Source organism: Glycine soja, chromosome 17 (assembly GCF_004193775.1).
Source record: "Glycine soja cultivar W05 chromosome 17, ASM419377v2, whole genome shotgun sequence".
Classification (NCBI taxonomy): Eukaryota; Viridiplantae; Streptophyta; class Magnoliopsida; order Fabales; family Fabaceae; genus Glycine; species Glycine soja.
Window position 1 is genome coordinate 40,415,539 of NC_041018.1, and position 22,864 is coordinate 40,438,402.

General features: G+C 31.4%; 3 protein-coding genes across 5 annotated transcripts; 2 read left to right on the forward strand and 1 right to left on the reverse strand.

Moving 5' to 3' along the window:
* The first annotated feature begins 2,876 nt into the window (after positions 1-2,876).
* LOC114392315 (uncharacterized protein DDB_G0283697-like) lies at positions 2,877-4,204 on the forward strand. Its single transcript, XM_028353393.1, has one exon. It carries the CDS (start codon positions 3,086-3,088, stop codon positions 3,965-3,967), a length of 882 nt encoding a protein of 293 aa, XP_028209194.1. The 5' UTR covers positions 2,877-3,085; the 3' UTR covers positions 3,968-4,204.
* A 7,760-nt stretch (positions 4,205-11,964) lies between these two features.
* On the forward strand, positions 11,965-12,919 carry LOC114393061 (transcription factor MYB25-like). The gene has a single exon (XM_028354321.1). The coding sequence runs from the start codon at positions 12,026-12,028 to the stop codon at positions 12,767-12,769; it is 744 nt and encodes a 247-aa protein (XP_028210122.1). The 5' UTR covers positions 11,965-12,025; the 3' UTR covers positions 12,770-12,919.
* Positions 12,920-15,499: 2,580 nt separating this feature from the next.
* Positions 15,500-21,242, reverse strand: LOC114392776 (mitogen-activated protein kinase kinase kinase 5-like). Of its 3 annotated transcripts, XM_028354000.1 has the most exons (11): positions 20,341-21,239; positions 19,154-19,453; positions 18,961-19,048; positions 18,090-18,152; positions 17,805-17,968; positions 17,634-17,709; positions 17,383-17,442; positions 17,175-17,300; positions 16,606-16,821; positions 16,120-16,220; positions 15,500-16,002 (listed from the first exon to the last, which is right to left on the reverse strand). In XM_028354000.1, exons 1-11 carry the CDS (start codon positions 20,685-20,687, stop codon positions 15,843-15,845), a joined length of 1,701 nt encoding a protein of 566 aa, XP_028209801.1. In that variant the 5' UTR covers positions 20,688-21,239; the 3' UTR covers positions 15,500-15,842. The 3 variants fall into 3 exon arrangements, with proteins under 3 accessions (XP_028209801.1, XP_028209802.1, XP_028209803.1); XM_028354002.1 differs by lacking the exon at positions 16,120-16,220 and having other exon boundaries at positions 15,885-16,002; XM_028354001.1 differs by lacking the exons at positions 17,175-17,300; positions 17,383-17,442 and having other exon boundaries at positions 20,341-21,242.
* Positions 21,243-22,864: the final 1,622 nt, after the last annotated feature.

Genomic DNA, 22,864 nt, shown 5'->3' on the forward strand with positions numbered 1-22,864 from the left:
GCACTGATGATGATTGATTGTTTGTTGATCTGTCTTTTTATATATATATAATTTTGTTTGTGAAGGATAATTTATTTGTTTTTGTGAAACATACAAGTTTCAGTGTAATCTTTCAAGTTTCAACACTTTATAATTGACTTTCATGTTATACTAGGTCGTGCATCAATTGACTGAGGGAAGAAGAGTAAGAGGAGGAAGTAGGAGCATTTTGGGGTGAAGGACTAAGTCATGAGAGAGGAAGTTATAAAGAAGGGTAATTGAGAGGTATTAAAAATCATCTGGGTGCAGGAAGCAAAGGCCGAGGCAATGATGGACTAGATTGGGAAAGCCCAATAACTTCCACAATACACACATGTGGCCCTATTTTGGATTAATAAATTATGAGTAAGTCCAACAATTGACTTTGACTTGAACGATTCCACGAAGCACAACTGCACATGTAGTGATACTTTGTTTATATCATCATATAATAGACTACAGTATTAGTATCGTCGTTAGCTTTTATTGTTGTTACCCACCCTCTTCATTTTATATTTCATGTAATGTGAATCATCTTTTTGTTGAGCTGTGTCACAAACTCCAAGTTGAAAAAACTCCCATGTTTTATTATGTTAATAATGAAAAATAAAAAGACTTTTTTCTTTTTAAAAAAATAGAAAAGAGTAATTTTTTTTACATTATTTAATATATGAAGATATATAACAATTTATATATATTTTGCTTAAGTCCGTTAAATAAAAACTATAGTAATAAAAATAAGTCTGAGAACTAATATTTTTTGTTTAGTACATGCAAACTCACTCGTTTTATAAAAAGTATTTTCTCTCTATAGTATTCTACTATTTTACTTCCATCCGTGCTATTATTTTATTTTAGTTTTAGATTATGTTTGTTTTGTGCTCACTGCAAGTAACGCCTTAATTAATCTAGAAGCTTTCTTCTGCTGAACAAGTCTATAGAATTAACCACATGTTTGTAGAGGGAAACTAGCGATATTGTCAAAAGCAACACGCCACACAGCAACAACTGATGTATATGAAAATAATATGAAACTCTTACTTTTTTTAATAGTATCTTTTTGTTCATTTACTTTTTAATAGTATCTTTGATTCTCAACAAATAACTCATACAATTTTCATTTTTGGTGTATATTGAATTATTGATCCAAGGTAATATGTCTATATATACAGTGCAAACAACATTTCTCCTTATTAATTAATTTATTAATGTCAACAAATTAATCAAATTATATTGATCGAAAATAACTTAATATTTTATACCTTTATTTCCCTTGATTTTGTCTCCGGCGAACAAGGGAAGCATGCTCAACCTAACACCACATATATGATCAGCTTTGTCACTGTCATGCGAGAAGGGAAAATAAATAGAAAAATTCGAAGGCGTACTTTGTTTTCTAAATGCAAATATATAGTTATATCAGTCTATTTCAAGTATTTATTCATAATTAAAAAAATACTCATCATACATCCATATCTTTATATTTTTTATTATATATGACTGGGAATTTTACAATCCTCCTCCTCAATCATTATCCAAATTGCAAAAAACAAAAGACGGCCTTTTTAAAAAAATAAAATATATTTTGATTTTGTAATTATTTATAACTATTGTAATTCATGTTGAATTGGCTAGTGTGCTTCTAGATTATAAGACACCCTTCTCCTTACCGTCACCTAAGATGATAGCAATCCGTGACTTTTTATTTAATAGCAGCTCGATCCGAATTGATCAAGATAAGGTTACTCACGTAAATTAGACACAGATTTGCCTTAATAATCACCAATTGAATAAATAGTATCACACATCCACATACGTGTACATAAATAATACATTAGAAATACCTTCGTCAAACCGCAATACACCAAAATCTTCTCGAAGCAATCAACTTAGATAAGGAAACGATATTAACATTTTTTTTTAATATTTTTAAATTATATTAAAATTTCATGCAAATCTCATAACTATATAAGTATATATAAAGGAGTTAAAATTAATATATGATTTTACCCAATGATAATCAGTGCCAAAAAGTATAGTATTAACGTTTGTTTTTAAGTTTTCAAAAAATAATTATCAACTTCCCTGACAATATATTTTTCTACTAATTTTTTACTCATTAAATGAAAACTGTTATGCCTTTTTTACATTTTAAAAATTTTAAATAAATTTTTAAATAAAGTATTAGTATAAGAATATAAAACAACACTATAATGAAAGTTTATTAAAAATATGTCAACAGCATATTATTTGATACTCTTTTTAAATTTTTTTTTGTCATGAACGACGTTTATTCTGCTGCCACACAAATTTTTATTCAATAATATATAATTAAAAAAACTATAATATAGTAGTATTTTGCTAATATTCCTAAAATTTCATTCAACCTTTGAAATGTGCACATAAATTAATATAATGCAATAGCCTTCTAATTTTTTTTATTTTTTTGAATAATTGCCCTCCAATTCAATCCCGTTGTCCCCACGTAAATTTCATACACGTACGTTAGAAATCAGTTTAGCTACAACTACAAGTTAAACCCCACTAAATAGATGCTTACCAAACCTAATTATAAAAATCACCCATGTGGGTCAACTACAATATTGGTTAATTATATTTTTTCTTCTCTACGCACGATTTCTATCACAGGCTAGCTAGCACCAAAAAGAGAGAATTTTCGTTTAAAGAAAACCAAACGGTATTAAAAGGCGGCATAATTAACGTATTATCACACAACAAACGACCCACGCCATTGGTCAACAAAACAATCCCCCAACCCTTTTTCCCACATGATCCTTCTCTTCAGCTTCCTCTCTTGAGTCTTGACTATGACCACACATGTTATATAAATACCCACATCTATCACACAAACCTTTTGCTACTAACCCAAGAAACAAAAAAATCACAAACCAAGCTTAATTACCCAAGAGAGAAATTAAGAAGCTAGTTTGCTTGTTTTTCGGTGAACTCAGGGAGTCAGATAGATAATACTGATCCCTCGAGATATTGAGATTCATCTAAGAGATTAATATCATCCTACCCAACCACAAGCTTAGATTGAAACAAGATGGAAGTGGTGGTACAAAGTCCTAGTAGTCCAACCATGGATAATTTCGATTTTGGTGGCAACATGGGTTCGATCTATCAAAGTGTCCCTTCTTCACCAAAAGGTTTTGGTAATTACTACCTAAGCGCACCCACGAGTCCATCTAGGATGTCTGAATTATTCAGCGAATTTGAATATTATTCTTCAGCTTCACCCTCTTCATTCGAAGCCGCCAACATAATTGATGATGATGACGACGACGAAAACAAGGACTACAGTTTCGCGTTTTATGTTAATCGCGATCAATCCGACAAGTCCTCTCGCTCGGCCGAAGAGCTCTTCCACGGTGGCAAAATCAAGCCCTTGAACGAGCCACGTTCTTCTTCTAAGGACTCTTCTGTTGCTGAACAAAAAAGAGGCAGAGAAAGAGAGAGAACTTCTTCTTCAACAACAACGTTGTCATCTTCGAACTCGGGTGGTCGTAGGGTGACACGATCACACTCTCCTTATAGAAAATCATGGGAAGTTGAACAACAACAACAACAACCTCAACCTCGGAGCAGCAAACAGGAATCAAGTGCAAGTGTTTTGTCCTCGAGTACTTCTTCCAAGGGTTCGAAGAGGTGGTGGCTGAAGGACTTTTTGTTGTTCCGTAGTGCCTCCGAAGGGAGAGGTTCAAGCAAAGATGCATTGAAGAAGTACTACAAGAAGAATAGTAACGAAGAGGTTAAAGGGTCGTCGAGTTTTAGATCCTCGGATTCGTCGAGATCAAGAAAGGAACCGCTTTCGGCGCATGAGTTGCACTATGCCATGAAGAGACAAGAGTCCGAGGATATGAAGAAGAGAACCTTCTTGCCTTACAGACAAGGGATTCTGGGAAGGTTGGCTGGTTTCGGAATCTAGTTTTAATTACCAGATCATGGTGATGATGATGAGGTTTCCTTGATGAATTTTCGTGTATACCCAGTTGTTGTTTTTGTTTTTTAGTGAAAAAGAAAATGTTGTATTCTTTTGTTAAATTGTAATTTCTCTCAAGTGGGTTTAAGCTGTGTATGTTGACCCAATCATTTGTCCTTTATGTAAAGGCCAGGTAATTATATATTATGATGCGAGTTGCAATTTGCGAATCATCGCGGTCAATTTTAAACTATACATCATTTACTTCATCAATGTAGAAGAAAGATAATGCGTTTCATGTCCAACAAATTCTATGCAATTGTTTTCTTTAAATTCCCGTACATAGTTCGAACTAAAATAAGGAAAAATCATTTTCAGTTTGGTAAGTTAGGAGTGTTTAACTTTAGTTGAATAATATGTGCATGAGTGATCAAAAATCTTAATTGACTATCTCGATTATCAAGACCTTAATTTTCAAAAAAGAACAGATATCAAATTCAATTTGGTTATTGAGTAATAAAATTCAATTATAAATTTGACTTTTTTTTTATGTTGAGCAATTATGAATACTTGTAAACAAAGTATTTAATCTTGATATGAATTAAATATCAACTTGATCAAATTGACAAAGACGATCGATTAACAGAATTTGCCAAGAATTGCAAAGTTGAAGATTGTAGAAATTGAAAATGTGATCACTTTAATTAAAAGGATTAAATACGATTCTGGTGCTCCGAATATTGAACCATATTGATTTTAGTTCCTCCAAAATAATTCTATTGCATTTGATTTCTGGAATTTTTAAACTCTCATTTTAAGTCCTTTATTTAATTCTTATTTTTTTTTTCAGTTAAAAGTTTGCAACAAAATTTATTTTAAGATTATGATTTTTGTTTTCAGCATTAGCATTCAGTTATCTCGCAAGAATAAAAAAAATATAGATTACAATTTTATTATTCACAAACAAATACATACATTTAAATTCATATATTACCTTTGTAGTGAAACCAAATTCTGGAAAGAAAAAAAAACATCAACATAACATGTGTATTGACTGTAACAATTCGAGTCACAGTTACGTACATTGCCTACAATAGGTGAAGTATATCTTATATTTAACAAAAAAATATATTACCAAAGTTAAATAAATGAATTAAATTTTTTTAAAAAAAAATTCAAGGATCAAATGCAATAAAATTATTTTTAGAGGATTAAAACTAATATGAGTCACTATTTGAATTAAAGCCACCGATTCATAAAGTAACCAAATATTTAATCTACTTTAAAATAATGTGTTTAACCAAACCAGATTCATAAAGTACTCCTCTAAAAATAATGGATTTGAATAAGTCTGTATTTAATTGACTGTCCCAAAGATAAGGAAAACATAAGAAAGCAAAATAGGTTTGTGATTCTATTTCAATCACCGCCTTCCCTGTTAAAACCGGAATCACTTTTAAGCTGACTAAAAACGATGTATCTATGTTTGGATCAGCTTAGATCACCTCAAACTTACTTTTATTCCTGTAAATTTAATTTAATTGGCTACTATGTTTGGTTGTCATTCAAAATATTTTGTTCAGCTATATTTGCCAGTAATTTGAGTTTCAATTCAAAGCAACATCATAGTTGCTTAGTTATAAAAGTTTAGTTTTCTGTTAGTACTTTTAATTTGTATTGTTATAAGAACAACATCAAGTAAAAAATACTTTTGGTGTTATTTGAATAAATTTTATTTCATCAACCTACTTTAAGATAAAAATATTTAAATATAAATCACTTATAATAAACTTTTTTTATTATCAAATTATTTGAAATTAATGGTAGCATACTATTTTACAATTAAGATACTCAAAGTAAAAAGGTATGCACCAGGAGAAAAAAGGTTACATGAGAAAAAACGTTATTTATTTATAATATAAAAAGTTTTATATAGTCTATATGATAAATTTATTAATTTTTAAAATAATTATTTTAATCATATTTTATTATGTATGATAAATTTATTAATTTTTAAAATAATTATTTTAAAATAATTTAAACTATAATTTATGATTAAATAATAATATAAAATTATTTTACACCGTATGAATATATATTAAATTATTTTTTTATTCAAACTAATTATGTACACTGTATCAATATTACCCTTGTGTTATGGTTGACATATAGAGAGGTCAGGTTACATTCTCCCTGATTTGTTCGATCTTCAGGAGATTTATATCAAAATCTTTTATTTTAGCATTTGTCTCATAAATTATACTGTTTTCAAAATATTCTTTTTTATATCTTCAAAATATTAAATATGTTTCGATTTTGAGTCACGTTAAAAATATATGAAATAGTTATTATATTAAAAAAAACATTTTATGTCATATTAAAATAGTCATTCTATATATCAATTAAGATTTGAAGTTTTAATATTGCATGCTGCATTCATGAAGTGGTATATATGTCTGTTTATGAAATGACCTGCGCCCTGTTGCATTCCTGCAAGGCCAATAATAGAATGACCTACTTGTTACTTGCTGAGTTGAATGCGAATTTTTTTTCCCATTTAATTTTTTTATATATCAAAACAACGTCTATCCAAAGCTGTGAAACATTAGCACCCATGCATCCTGGCTACATACCAATAGTGAAATTGTATTTGTATAACAACAAAAATATTTACAAAAAATAAGAGAGAGAAATGATTAATGGTCATTGGTAGGGTGAACCAGAACCACTTTAATAGGTGATCTAAAATGGGCCATGCATGCATGATTTTTAACCATCAAATGAATCATTTTATTATAGGTCCTTTTACACCAGATCTTTTTTACCCTTTCCAGCATCATCTTCAATCGCGTGCTCAATGGAGGTTGCAGTGGAAGGGAGTCATGTGTGTGCAGAAAAGGCCAAAAAAAAAAGTGATTATAGATCTGAATCCATGACTAGTGATCAACACGTAATGGGTGTTGGTGTCAGAGAAGATGAAGTCTTCGGGCTGGTAGAGGCGGCGAGGAAAGAAGATAAAAAAAAAAAATCACCATTGATGACGACAAACGGTGGTCGAAAAGTTTTCTGTGAGAGATGTGGAGTTATATGGTGATAATGAGATCAATTCAATGGTTAATGATAGAGTGTGAACCACTTACAAAATGCTTCATCCTAGAATGCTTCAATTCAATAGGTTCAACAATTACTACTAAAATAGATTCTCATATCATTTTATAGTTTAACTTAAACTCAACCTAAAAAAAACTAGAATTAGAGTTGCCTATACTTATATGAAAATGAATTCTTTACACGGTGATATTATCATTGCACAATATCCTAGTCTTCCAATAAATTTCATCACCAGTATATATTTGTAAATTGTGGCATATATTTTGAACTTAACATCATATATTTTTATTTTAAAAGAATAAATTTTGAGATCATGACACCTGATATAATTTTTAAAAAAATACTATATAGAAAAATCAATATCCACTTATATGCATTATTTTAAACAATTCATTAGTTAATGTGTGAAATCTTTTAACATACATAGAAAAAAGAATATTATAAAAAAATTATATAAAATAGATAGGTGATGTTACATGAATGGTGAATATTCCCACCACGTACCACCAGCAGTTTCCTATCTGTATTAATTCCTCTCTTCATCGTTGCTCCATAGCCATTGTCACTGACCCCACCCATGACACCAGAGAGTCTATCGTTCATTCAGCGAGGAATTAATTGAATACAAATTCAACGATTATCAACGAAAAATCAAAGAGAGATGAAATTCCGGCCAATGCTATGATGTTTCAAAATTAAAGAAGAAAAAGGAAAAAATCTAAAGCTACGCGTTGCAAATCCCGCTCGCTTTTTTGCTAAACATGTAACAAGAAATGCTGTACAATATATATACGGGTATAAATTAGGGGTGCTATGAGTTAAATTAGTTCAGGTCTAGAATAAAACTAAATTTGAACTAATTATTTTTAATTGAGTTAGTTTAGTTTAGGTTTTAAAAAATATTGTCAATCTGACTCAAATTAATTTATAAGAATGGGGTGGTTTGGCATTGAGTTATGATAAAAGAAATATTATATTATTTTTAAGTTTGTAAATTTATCATATAAAAAGTGAGATAAACTTTAAATTTTATGTTTCACTATAAATGAAATGAAAATAATGTGAATGTATATATATAAAGAATGAATAAGGTTTAATAAGCTCTAAGATTTAAGTATTGTATGAACAAATAATTTTATTACTTTACAAAAGACTTCCATTATTATAATTTACAGGGATTGAACTCATATTTTTTCATTTTATCTTTTACTTAATTATGATCTTTCTTTATACGCACATCTTAAATATATATCTCAAAACTTAAAAAAGATAACACATGATTCAAAATTATTGTAAAAAAAATCCTCACATCTTTATTTGTTCGGCTTGTGTTCTAAAATGGGAAAGAAATCTTTCAATGTCATGCTCAAAATACACATGCTCTATGTAGAGAGTGTGTGGGCCGTAGTTCAGATTTGGACTAAAAGGGTGGTTTGGTGGAACCTATAGTCCTATACATTGTATTTGTATCCCCTATATTAAATGCCCACTTAAATTTGGGCATGCACAGCACATATATATGGAATACATGCTTCTCAACAGCATGGATTTTTTTTCTCTATGAGAGCGGGCTAAAGTGGCAACTCATCAGAGAATACATAGGGTCCTTTTGTAGAAAGCAGATATGATATGATAATCCCATAGGACCATGGTAGCCACATATATGAAAAGGTCTATTCTATATATTCTTCATCATTCGTTTCTGTAATCACGTTTGTCTAGCTGAATAGTTACCCACTGGCCTAATATATACATGATAGGTAACTGAATGGATTTCATGGGGCATTTTGCAATGTCAATGAGAGAGTGAGAACACAGAAAAAGAGGAGGAGAGACAATCCACTTGGGTGAATCTAGTGGTAAGGTTTAGGTAGTATATACTCAGGATTTTAGTCTATCTAATCTTCTTATCGTCATTTTCATAAATAAATAAAATAGTGTAATATTTACAATAAGTTTTTCGAAAACTTTTTACAATGATTTTTTTTCCTGTTTTTATACTACATCCCATGTTTTATATAAGTACTTCTTAATTAAACTTTTCTTCTTATTTCTTTTCTTTAATTATAAAATTTAATTTATTAAATTTTTTTTGTATGAATGACATTATGCAAGAGTCTAAGGAGGGTACCAAACGTTATCAGATTGGGATTCAGTTAGTTCCATTCACCATGAAGGCAACTAAAGTAGTGATGATGAGAAGGAAGAGGAACTTTGCGGTGACTCTCAGACGAAGAACATATATAATAATGTTGGAGCTGTAAATGTTGGTAAAAGAAGTTTCATTGGATAAAAATGGATAGTTAAATAATACTACTATATAAGTAAGAAAAATTTCACTCAACCAAAATGCTAATCTTTTAGATGGGATGTTATTAAATTTACTTGTATAATCTGTACCAACTTTTGTTTTTTTGGTATAATTTGCTCGGGGCATAAAGATATATACCTCTCTAGTCTCCAGTGTGATTAAATCCTGGTATAATAAGGCAACTGGCTACAAGTAGTATTATTATCTAATACTTGCAAAGTTTTGGATTAGATGTGTTTGTACATTTATTTGTTTAATTTATTTTCACTGTCCAAGTGCCATTATTTAATCTTTATGAATCATGGATATTTATATTAGACATGATATCAAATTCATTTTTGTAATTTATTCTAATAGTTGTGGATTTTTTTATTTTTTTTATGGTTCTAGACCAGCTGTAGAGACTGAAGTTTTGGCTCTTTTTCAAGCTATCAAAACTGGGTTTCTGATTTGGGTTTTCAGCAAGTTGATTTTTTTTTATGGATTGCAAATCCGTTGTAGATGGTGTTAAAGGTAAGTGTACAGTCTCAGTTAGCTGCCATTCTTCATATTTTCCAAATACAAACTCAGTTAAGATGTGTTACACGACAAGTTAAATTCGTAGTTACTTATATTCAGGATACTATATATTATCAATGACATGCTATGATTTTGTTGTTTGAAAAATAAAATAAAGTTATCCAACACATTCAAGAATGTATCTATAGTGTGTTAATCCCCTCAGTTTCCAACAAAGATCAACCACCGTCAACAGTTAGCACACGTGAAATTGAGTAGGACCTACCCACCCGGCAAAGGGGTTGGAAGGAGACACAAGAGATTCCACCGTCACGCTAAAATCTCTTATTACAGAAATTCAAATCCCTTTTTTATTTTATATTTTATGGGACAATACACACGAATTGAAATCAACAATATCATGCTCCAATTTCAGGCCATTTCATGCAATAATTATATCTGGCCCATCCAATATATATCACGCAATGTACATTGTTGTCCTCTTGTTGTACGTGAACTATTCTCTCCTGACAATGCATTTTCTCATTAGATTTTTATATCTGAAAACAATATTGTGCATATTTTTTGTCACAAATTTTACACGAGAATATATCTCCGAGATGGATACTAAGAATTAATCGATCAAAATAGTAAGATTATTTAAGAGAATAATCTCTTCTAACATGAATATTTCATACACACAATTCTCTGTTTTAATTAATCTAACTGGTATTAAGCCAAACCCTCACAACAAGACGTACACAAGACAAGTTGGATACAAATTAAATCTCCTTTATATTTAATTAGCATTCACTGTACTTTTTCTCTAACCTTACGTAAGGGTATTTAAATCAGTCTACGCAATAAAGTGGGGACGAAATAAGAGTAGGAATTTGCGTGCTTCCTAAAGTATCTCAATATTGTTAAAAAGAAAATATTATATATTTTAAAATTTTAAGGCGTAAATTATTTTTAAAAATGAAAATTGTTTTAACTTCGATCGGTTTGAAAATCTTTTTCTAAATTTCTCAAAGCCTGTCATTACTTACTGCCAACATTAATGTTTGTACTGAACTGTGCTATAAGTTAGAGTTTGTGCACTCCTCAAAGAGTTGAAATTGGCTAGAATCAACGAGTTGTTTTTCATTCAACTGCAATTTCTCTTCTTTCTTTTTTCCCCTCAAAGGATTTAATTGTCACTGTCTCTCTTCTTTCAAATCAATTGATTACAAATTAAAATGAATACTCTCTAACACAAACTTCATTTATTAAAGTCTTAAAAATCGTGTTAAGATTAAAAAATTATTCTTAATTTTTAATTATGTTTATTTGTTACATTGACAAGTATTACACCGAGACATATTTAACATTCTTTTATAAAAAGTTAATAAATTTTATCTAAATCATTTGATATTTACGTACTTTAATTATATGATATACTCACATTTTTATATAATAATTGATTATAATCATAAAACTTACATATCAAATTTGACCTACACAAACCTAGGCTAAAACACTAACTATCTCACCATTATAAATAAGACATAATATTTTACGAAATGAAAAATATTTTAACTTTTCATTTAAAAATCCTTATTTAAATTTCTCGATGCCTGTGAGTCTGTCAGTACTCGGAGGCAGCAAAATTTCACTAACAAGTAACAACTATATCCATATCTAATATATATACTAACGAAGACAAAGAGAATGATTAATTAATGGAAAATAAGAAAAGATGTTTACGGAATATATAGTACAAAAACGACACACAGGTCAAAGAAACAAAGGGAAGACAAACCCAAATTAATCAGAATCAATAGGAATAGCAAAATGCTTGATTTACACTCAATATATTATCAAACACTTAAAAAGATAGAAAAAAAAATATAATAATAAGATACAGATCAAGTTTATGAAATGATAGAAAAAAATAAATTATCAAAAGATTATTGATTGAATGTTTAAAATAAAATAAAAAATGATGTATTATTATTCTGATAAAAATAATAAATAAAAACTAGAACCTAAATGAATTAGGTATGCTAGGCAGCCAGCAAGAAAGAAAACTTAGTTCTCCCAGACAATAAATTACATAATCCCTCACCCCAGTTTCCTAGAAACTCCCTTCAACTCGTGCATGCATGAACCTTACCCATTTCCCTCTCCATATATATAACTTCCCCGACAACCATCACTCTTCTAAGTGTCACACTCTAAAACACAAACAAACCCCAAAAAAAGAAAAGATGAAAGCAATGAAACGCTGCTCTTCATCATCTTCCTCTTCTTATTCTTCTGCTTCTGAGTCCACCCCACAAAGCAATCAAAATAAAAATAGTAATAACTTTTGCTACAAAATAAAAGGCCCATGGAGTGCCAAGGAGGATCGGATTCTGACCGGCCTCGTGGAGGCCCATGGCCCGAGAAACTGGGCCTCGATAAGCCGTCACATTAAGGGTCGGTCCGGGAAGTCCTGCCGGCTTCGGTGGTGTAACCAACTGAGTCCAACGGTGGAGCACCGACCCTTCTCCACGCGCGAGGACGAGGTTATATTACACGCGCACGCGCGGTTCGGGAACAAGTGGGCCACCATCGCGAGAATGCTACCGGGCCGAACCGACAATGCCGTCAAGAACCACTGGAACGCCACGCTCAAGCGGCGTCGTTTTGGTGCTGACGTGGTGGTGGAGGATGATCCGTTGACCGCGTTGACTCTGGCGCCGCCCGGGAGTGGTTGTTGTGGCCGTGGAGAGGAGCGGCGGGGAGTTTCGCCGGCGGGGTTTTGGGATGCGATGCGGGACGTGGTGGCGAGGGAAGTGAGAGGGTACGTGTCTTCCTCGTTTTCTGACAACTTGGCCTCTAATGAGGGATTATCCAAATATTAATGTTTTTTTTTTCATGATTTATTAAGGGAATTTATGTGGTTTAGTTATTATTGGACTTCAGGACCCATAAGGGGAACAGTTCAGTGTAAAATTTGTATTATTGATTAATTAAAAATCAATTTAAATATCATACTACTATTTCATATGTAATTATTATAAATTTTAATTATGTAGTAATTGATTATTAAGTGATATTATAAATATTAGTATATGTAAATTTTTTTAGCGAATGGTATATGTAAATATTTAAATCAACTTATAATAATAATTTCGTTTGATTAATATAATTGATATCTACCTCCTTCAATCTTGAATATAAATAATAAATTTTTTATTTAATATAAGAAAATCTTAATTATTTATATCTTATTTAATGAGATTATTTTTAAAATATTTTTTATTAACTAACATAAAAACTTTTTTATGTTTATATGAAGTTCTAATAAAAAATAATTAAGAAAAAATATTTATTTTTTAATTAAAAATAATATATATAATTTAATAAAATTAATTAATTTTTTTAATAAGTATTATATATATATATATATATATATATAATCGGAAGGAGTATCATTTAACCAACTTGGATTATTGGCTCTTCAGAGTTTAGATCGATCCACTAAGACTTAAGAGCATCAAGCTAATTTGCATAAATTCATATGTAAGCACTCGCATGACATCCATTTCATTTTATGTTTTTAATGTTATATTCCTCTGACGACAAGAAAATACTTAACCCCAAGCACATTACTAATATGTCTGTAGAAAATGATGACCGTAAAATGTTTTATCATACAAAAAGTTGTAACATAAAACTTAATATAATCACAAGAGGATTATATATAAATCACTTTCAATTTATAAACTAAATGAAATATAATTCAACCAACCAACATAAACCTCTTTTTTCTCTCTTTATATATATAATATGATATTACTTTGGATAAAAGTTATTGAACGAAACAATTCAAACTTTCTCTATTTATTTTAATTATATCATTTTGATTAAAATAAGTATTATAATAACCAATCAATTTGAATGTCGCAATCTTGTAAGTAACCTCTTCCTGCTCTTCTAACTATGATCACATTAGAGATAAGCTCAAATTCATGTTTAAAGTACATATAATCTAGCTGAGCTTGGAAGAAACAATTTGAATAAACCTTTTAAAGTGTAAAATTAATTGTTACCTTCTACGCGTTTCACTCATATATTGTGGTATAAAGTGCATATACAACGAGCATGCATGATTCACATTTGGTAATAGTTAATTAATAATGTTCTCATCATATATATCCGGGCAAAAATCTTAGTATAAGATTTAACATACATCCATGAAATCTGGAGCTTGTTAAATTTATAACGATAAAGCCTATATAAATCAAACCCAAAACAAACAAATTATTGCACAAACATTTGTAGTAAAGCATACTAGTGGCGGGGTAGGGGCCTATGGTTTAACAACTTACAACCCATGACTTACTAGTGACACATATAACAATTTTTTAAAGAGTAGCAACTGTACATAACTATTTGGTATCTATCACATGATGAGTATGATAGCGGAGTGAAACTTGCAACATTTTGTTTTTAGAAAGTCACGATCAAGTAAGTGCCATAGTTAAAGAATGATATAAGATTGATTGAATAGTTAAAAAATTGTAAGATACGAGTTTGATTTTTTCTTTAAGAATGTTAATAAAAAATTAATAATTAATATTTATCAATAAAAAATAAATACTTAGGAATGTATGCAACTTTTTGAATGGATACATAAATTTATTTGTTTGTTATTTTCTTTACGATTCATTTCAATAAAAACTTGCACCCTATTATTTACTAGTGACACTTATAACAAATTTTTAAAGAGTAGGAACTTACATAACTATTGCAATGTTCTGTTTTTTAGAAAGTCCTGGCCAAGTGTCTTAGTCAAGTCTAAAGGTGATATAAAATTGATTGAATGATTAAAAGAATATAAAAAGATAATGAATTTGATTTTTTTTCTTAAGAATACTAATAAAAAATTAACTATTAATATTTATCAATAAAAAAATATCTTAAGAATATATGCAACTTCATTATAGCTAGTATGAATACATAAATTTGTTTATTTCTTTTATTTTCTTTTAGCTTCATTTCAATTTTCTTTCTTTTCCTATGATTTATCTACCCAAAATTGAGGTGAAGATATAAACATTTTTCATGTTTTTATCCTCAAATTTGCCACGTGGTTTGAATGTGCCAATTATTATATAAAGTGTTAAAGCATCATGTGACAAGTTGTAGAAATGTGATATACGCGTATTCAATATCATTGGTCGGCTAGGTTACTTTTTCCATTTTCAAGAAGCAAAAGTCGAAGCATATTTTGTCTTTTTATTTACTTATTTTTACTTTTAATTACATGATAGATCATGAGACAAACTGAGTAAGTGCATCCGACTCCCACAAATAATATATAAAATAATATATAATATAGAGTAAGTATAACTCTCAGCTTTTAAGCATGATTTTTTTTATCTATAAAATTCAAACTTATAATCCTATTTAAAAAGTCTGAGTTGAATACAATTCAATGTAGTATAATGTTGCTTCATAATATGTCAAATGATAATATGAGTATTTGTGATAAATATTACCTAAGTAAAAAATTACTCAAACACAATCCGATCAAAACAAGCCAACAATAGGATCAAGTTAAATATCGAATATTAAAAAAATCAAAGTAAAAAAAAATGGTTTACCAAAATCGTACAATTTATATTATTGTATATTTACACGTGAATTTCTTGCCAGAGTATAAGTAGCAGAGCCTCACTATCATCATGTACAAAAAAAATAGTACTTACTAGTTACGACAAACCAATATGAATTTTATCACATCTTTTACCTCGCAATCTTTGAGTATATTGAATAAATAAAAATTCTAACTTCATGGATGGCCAGCTCCTAAATCCCTGCAATATTAATTCTGCAGTTGAATTTTTGCAAAATTCATTCATCCCTCCAATTTTAAGCGTGATGACATGCTTCAGAAGTTTTTTTTTTTTTTTTTTACGGTAACATGAATCAGAAGTTCGTGATCATTCTCGTGACGGTGGAAACGTTTCTGGAATTTGCAACAGACATGCAATTGAGGGTGCTGGATTCCAATGAAGATTGAAGAATGTTCACTTCAGGAACATGAGAGTGATGGTAAGGTCTAATATGATGAGACTCCTTAGCATTGCTTTGTTCGGAAGGATCGCGGTCGAATGCAAAGAAAGAAAGATAATGAAGCTCAATCAGACACCAATTAATAATTATATCTATGAAATTTAACATTTATGATGTGCAAAACTAATACCCGATTGATTTCTGAATTTTGTTAAGAATAAGTGTGCTATTGGAGGCTTGCATTATGCCACGTCTATTTTTGGTAGTGTCTCTAGGACTAGCTGAATTACCCTACAGAACATAAACAATTCGAACAACATAAGAAGGATTCATCCCTATAACAATTTGTTTTCTTTCTTTTTCCATTAACACCAAGCAAGTGCTGGTTTATAAATTTATTATTCGTGATGGAAAAAATGCTAACAAGACACTTTCTAACACTTTTATATTGGATTAAATTCATGTAAATCTCGCTAAATACGTGGATTCAATACCCCATATAGAGGGTCTCATGCTCAAACTAGTAAAACCTATACAAATTTCAACTAGTAAAAAAGAATGTGTTAATAAAAGTGTTAGAAACTTTATTACTAGCACTCCTTTTCATGGTGATCATGTCCTTGGACCTTGTCAATGATCCACATGGAGGAATTCATCAAGTAAAATTAGCACTTACTCCTTGTCCTAGGTCTCCTCTTGTATATGATTGTGAACGAACTATAACACCTTGACCATGCAAATTCTGCACAAAGGCATGCTTAAGAAGCGTTGCCGCAGATGGTCGATCTGCAGGGTCACTTTGGAGACATTGCTGGAGGAAATCCTTTCCCACTGAAGATAAAGTTTCAGGTATGGGTGGGGACTCTAGCAGTACCTTGAACATGGCTGAAGGCTAACAAATAAAACACAATTAGGTCATTAAAATGTAGATTTAGGATATCTAAGGAATGCAAAGATATTCAAATGCCTTGCTCAGAATATATATCACTAAGGTCAATGCTAACCAGTGTTCCTGGAGGATTGGTCAAATGCCTTGCTTAGAATATACATCACTATGTTGTCCGTGACTTTTTTTTACAACTTTCTTAAATACTTTTTTCATTTTGGTTTCTTAACTAATGTTGTAAGGATAATATATTTAATTTGTGTAGCACTCCATTTTGCTTCCCCTCCCACCAAACTAAACAATTTTTACATGCACAAGGCTTGACCATAATGAGTCAACACGCATAAGAATGTGCTCACCCCTTCAACTTCACTCCAAGGAGGTTTGCCTGTCAACATTTCTATAATGGTGCACCCTAAGGTCCATATATCAATGGCCATGACAACATCAGGATTGGATTCGTTCTTTATGGAACCTTTCACGACCTTCAAATGGACAAATTAGAGTCAGAAGGGGCATGTCATTACCCATCCAAAAATACTACAGATGATTCGAGCAATAAAATACCTCTGGAGCCATCCAATAAGAACTACCCTTAAAAGAAAGATCATATGAATTCCCCATTAGCTGGAAAAATCAGATTGGTCAGATAGCAAGACCACCAGAAACGGAAGTAAAAGACACTATCTTCAATAATAATGCAGACAATAAAAACAAATAACTAAGATGAATGAGGTGGTTATAACCAGATCAGCAGAACAGCTATACATCTACCTAACTAAAAGAATATATATAAAGTATAGAATTTAATAACTTACAATTTTCGCCAGCCCAAAATCTGCAAGCTTCACAATGCCTGATTTATTGACCAGCAAGTTTGCACCTTTGATATCTCTAAAGAAAAAAAATCAACTCAACCATTTTAACAAACTTCAAACAGATTTTATTAGCAAGATAGAATGGTTGCTTTCATTAAACATCCTTGTCACCTGTGGATGGTTTTGTTACTATGTAAGTAAGCTAATCCAGAGAGAATATGCCTCGTAAAATTGCGAACCACAGATTCTGTCATAGCTCCACAATGTTCACGCATAAATTTACTTATTGATCCCGGGTAGACATACTCCATATATATGTACAAATGATTGCCAACCTGAAATACATATGCTTAAAAATGTTGTCATCTATTTTACTATCACAAATATCCTTAATTTTTCATTAGGTTGTATCGATTATACTTGGAACAAGAACTTAACAACCAACAATTAACTCACTGTTTCACTTCCATAATACTGCACTATGTTGGGATGGTGTAGTTGACCGAGAATTTTGATTTCCTGGAACAAGGAACTTTTAAGCATAACAATCTAAACATCATCCATTTGGCGAATGTGCAAAAGTAAAACATAATCACAATGGAAAAGGAAATATAATGATCTAGAGAAATAGAAATATGCATTGAAATTCAATGTTCTTCAGAAACTGTGCGACAGCATCATAGACCAAAAAAAATAGTTTGAGTCAGAAAACAAATTTTAGTACTGTGTGTAAGCATGAGTGAACTGCAGTGACAGAGCAATTGATTGAAGAGCAAAAATAGTTCTAGAAAACAAATCTAGGTGACAAGGTACATCTTGTAAACCCCTATTTGAATATCACTTCAGTACAAACTTATCATCCTAATATTGGTTTCTATTTACCTTACTTTGCTTTTCTCTTTAGAAATCAAATTTTGGATTATTTATACTAGTTATCAGAACAATGAATTGGAAAACATGATGTAAGTTACAGAAAAAAAACTTGACAAGGGGAAAAGATGGAAATAAGTTAAGACTTAAAAGTCCATTGCCGATATTATAAAAGATTAAGGGTCAAAACAACATTCCGGCTATGTTCCAACTATAACATTCCAACTTTTCCTGAACATTTATGAAATCAGCTTTCGTGTCCCATTCACATTAGAAGTTAACTTGCAGTGTTAGGTGTTTAACTCCAATAAAAATTGTAGAGCCGTAGTTAGTAGGGTCAATCAAAAAGTGTTATATGATGTCAACTCTGGCATATTCTTACCATAAGCTCAATACTGTTTTCTCACAGCCATATTTTGCAACAAGATACCACATATAGAAAAACTAAGGGAAGAACCTGTTCCAGTTGTTTAATGCACTCAGCATATGTAGGATCGTCAGCAATTAAACTGATCTCCTTCATGGCACACGAGGCTCCAGTTTCTCTGTTAGATAAAAATAATGCACATGAGTAACTATACAAAAGGGCATTGTAGCCGACGATTGTAAACTAGTAGCTAATGGCAAAACAATAAGAATCAAATGCATACATGTTGGTTGCATGAAAAACACTTCCAAAAGTACCACGTCCAATAAGTTTTCCTTTCTGCCATCGACCTTTCACTGAAGGCAGATTTTCAGTAGCGTGATGCTTGATTCTTGATTGATGCAGCACAACAGATAATTGCTTTGGTGATGAAGCTCTAGGTGGAAGGGGTAAGGGATGTGAATCCAGAAGGTTATTTTCAGGGCACACCCTGGACAAAAATTTATGGTTTTGAGATCCCTCTTCAATCTTCGGATTGAAGCTAAAACTGTTCACTGTCACTGCATCTTGATACACTGTGTTCCTGATAATTTTGGGCGGGAGATAAGTCATTGCAACGAATCTAACAAGTGGCATAACATAAAGCATAGTTGCTGAATGCTGATTCTATTAAAAGCTAATAACTGAACCACATACAAATCAAAACAAGTTCTATAGATAAAATTTCATACAAAAAGTCATAAATAAAAATTAACAAAAAAGAGCATCAATTCTTTAGAAAACAGTCCAGTAATTTAACGGTGTACACATTCTCGCACTGCCTCATTCACCAATAACAGGACATCAGAACATAATTTCACAATAGTTTTTCCATGCTTAATCACTCTACAACCCATCTTACATTTTTTTTAATGAATAATATAATTTTTATAACATGTAAATTTATGAGTCTTTTCAAGTAATAAAATTGGTGTAAAAATGGTGTAGGGCGCATTAGTAAGGACTTAAAGAGTATGTTCAGTTTCAAGTCCAACTTGTTATGCAAAAATTCTGAGGTCAAATCCAATGCTCCACCGCAAACTGAACGCAATAGAAAGAATGAAGATATTTTTGCAAATTTCATTTTGCCACCGACATACATTTTGCAAAGGATATCGGAACATGCATTTGTAAAGGAAACAGTTCTTTCTTCTGTAGAATCACGATAAACTCTAGCCGATTGTGGAATGGACGTGTGTGTGTTTGGGATGGTAAGGACCTAAAAGTAAACAGTTATTATCTTACAAAGATAAAAACCAATAGATATAGTAAATTATGTAATAAAAAATGTAAAGAGGTAGATAGAAAATATATTATTTTTTTCTTTCGACCGTTATTCTTCTTCCAACAAAATATGTTCTAGATTAATTTCTTTTCTATTTATGTTTGAATTGGAGAATAAAGCCTTTTCAATCATGAAGCAATTTTTACCTCGAAATAGTAAAGCCATCTTGTTCTACCGAAGATGAAAGGCGACGACGATGTACGCAACCGGAGCTGATTGACTTTGCTCGACGAGTCAACGGAGCTTCGGGAAGCGGCAGCGGTTGCGGCAGAGCAGAGAACGACCGGTGGTCGGAACCGCCGTGGGAGCGAAACTCCGGCGAACCCGGAAGAAACGAAAACTCATCGGAATGGAAGAAGCCAGTGTCTTGGTTAGTGAGGTGCCGGAGCTTCCTCTGCCTGGTCAATCGCCGCGCCGGAGCAAAATCGCCGCCGGGGATTTGCTTGGCTCCGGTGGACGTCGACGGAGAAAGCGGTTTGCGAGAAAGAGGCATTTGAGAGAGTGGTGGTGATATTATTGTTGAAAATGGTCATATCACGTGAAACGTAAAGGTTAAGGATTCATTTCGTTCCAATTAGTAGAAATTAGAACATTGTAAAGCCATAGAAACAACATCGGAAACACCTACGTTGTTTCTTTATAGGGCTTTGGTTGTGCTAATATTTTCATTTTCCAACTATGTCAGTAATATAATGCATGTTTCACTGTCCATGGCTTTGACTTTCAATGCATTTTTCGGACTTACGTTGCATATTAGAACTCATTAAAGCTCAATTGGCATCATTATGTTCAATAAAAGGAATCAGAGAAGCTCCAATGGAATAATATTGGAAGAAGGAAAAAATACTTCAAAGATGAACCTGTTCCCATGCTTATAAGAAATTCTTGACAGTATCAAGCTGGAATAGTCTGTTCCTCCTTAATATCTCGATTAAGTGTCAAAGAATTTCCTGATGGTACCATATAGTATTCATCTCTACTTGTGATAAATAAAGCATGCGTATTCTTTTCGTCAATCCTCCAGGGTCCAAATAACTCAATTTTCTCCCATGAACTATTTGGGTCAATGGTCGTTCTTTTTTTTTTTTTCAATCCGTGGACGGAGCGAAACTCAAACAATAGTAACTATTAATTTACATTTTGTGAAATATTATTATTATGTGTCACTTGGATGACATAATAATCAATACGTAATCAGTAATTTAGAGATAGAGTCACCGTGGAAGTTGCATCCTCTACAGGTTAAAAGTAAACTGCACAGAACGCACGCACGGACCTAAGTATTGAATGGTATCATAAGATAATTCTTTACTAGTTTAACAATATTCGAATTCAAATCTAAAAATGTCATTGCCATTAAATCTTAACGATGCTATTCTTGCTAAAATTGTTTCTAAAATAAATAAATAAAACAAATGTTAAATGCTACTATAAAGCATTACTTGTAATTTTACTTCTCAATCGAATCAAGTATATAAGTAAAATTAAGTTAATTTCTTAGCCAAATTCGTCCTGAAAATGAAAGTGTGAAGCCAAAATTTGTATTTTATATATTTTAGGACTAAATTTGTGACAGCATCACCCTTTCCGGAGAGTTTGGCTGGTTACCCTTTTGTAATTATTATTTTTCCAATGGAAATTTGCCAAGTGTTATTATTGCTTTAGTTGGGACGTTGTGACCGAAACGACGTACATTATGCTATGCGTTTTGTAAACCAGGTTGTTTCTGATTATGTGGCACAATGTGGCAGAGCTTGCTACGGAACACCTGAAAGCAACTGATTTTATTCATGTTTCAGGTTCTTTGGGGTCTTTCACGAAACCCGATGCCAATGGAATCCTTCAATTGAATTATAAGGTTCATTACACACTTTTCCAATTGATGAATGGTGTAAAAATCTTTACACGACAACACTATATGAAAACAAAACTCTTTTTTAAATTATCAGTTTCCTAGTTTTATTATTTTGGTATGTCCAGTGTACTGAAGTTCTAGGTTCTTTTGTTTGAATGGTGCTCTGGCTTGCATGTGTTATTTCTTGTGTACTAGGGTCACAAATTGACAAAATTGAAAATTTGAAATGTTGTTTGGTCATTTTCTGGTGGGTGAAACTAATGGTTGTTGCAATTTTATCCTTTGATGTCCTATTTGGGGAACTATTTCATCATAATTATATGCAGTTCAAAGCATTACTACTACATATTCTCATGAATCATGCTTTGAACTTTCTGATATTAAGTTTTCTTTTCTTTGCGAGCCCGTCTGAAAACAAGCTTGATTCACTGTAGACCAGATTATGATTATTATGAGTTTATCATGATTGTACTTGCGGTTTAGCTACTATGATCCTTTAGTAAGTCTTCGTGATAAATATTTCATTTGATGTGGTTGGATTAGTTTATTTCATGTTCAAACTCGCTTGTAATCAATATCTTTCGAAGAGACATTTTGAAAGAGAAAAGGATCAGTAAAAACAATCTAAACTTCTCCTGTAATTTAAGCAAATCCAAAGGTGCTATTAGATGGCTAATATCCTCGTGCACAATAGATTTTCTATCCCTATAGAATATCAATATCATATAGTTACACGGATAATGTCAAAGTATTACTCTTTTTGCCTATTGCTTCATCATCTTGAGATTTTGGGTTTTAGATTTTATGTTCATGTT

Coding starts and splice junctions, on each gene's coding strand:
- LOC114392315 (XM_028353393.1), top strand. CDS start 3,086: ATGGAAGTGGTGGTACAAAGTCCTAGTAGTCCAACCATGGATAATTTC.
- LOC114393061 (XM_028354321.1), top strand. CDS start 12,026: ATGAACCTTACCCATTTCCCTCTCCATATATATAACTTCCCCGACAAC.
- LOC114392776 (XM_028354000.1), bottom strand. CDS start 20,687: ATGCCTCTTTCTCGCAAACCGCTTTCTCCGTCGACGTCCACCGGAGCC. Junction 19,454..20,340: donor GATGGCTTTACTATTTCGAG/GTAAAAATTGCT, acceptor CAAAATTATCAG/GAACACAGTGTATCAAGATG. Junction 17,301..17,382: donor CTTATTGGATGGCTCCAGAG/GTATTTTATTGC, acceptor GTCCATTTGAAG/GTCGTGAAAGGTTCCATAAA.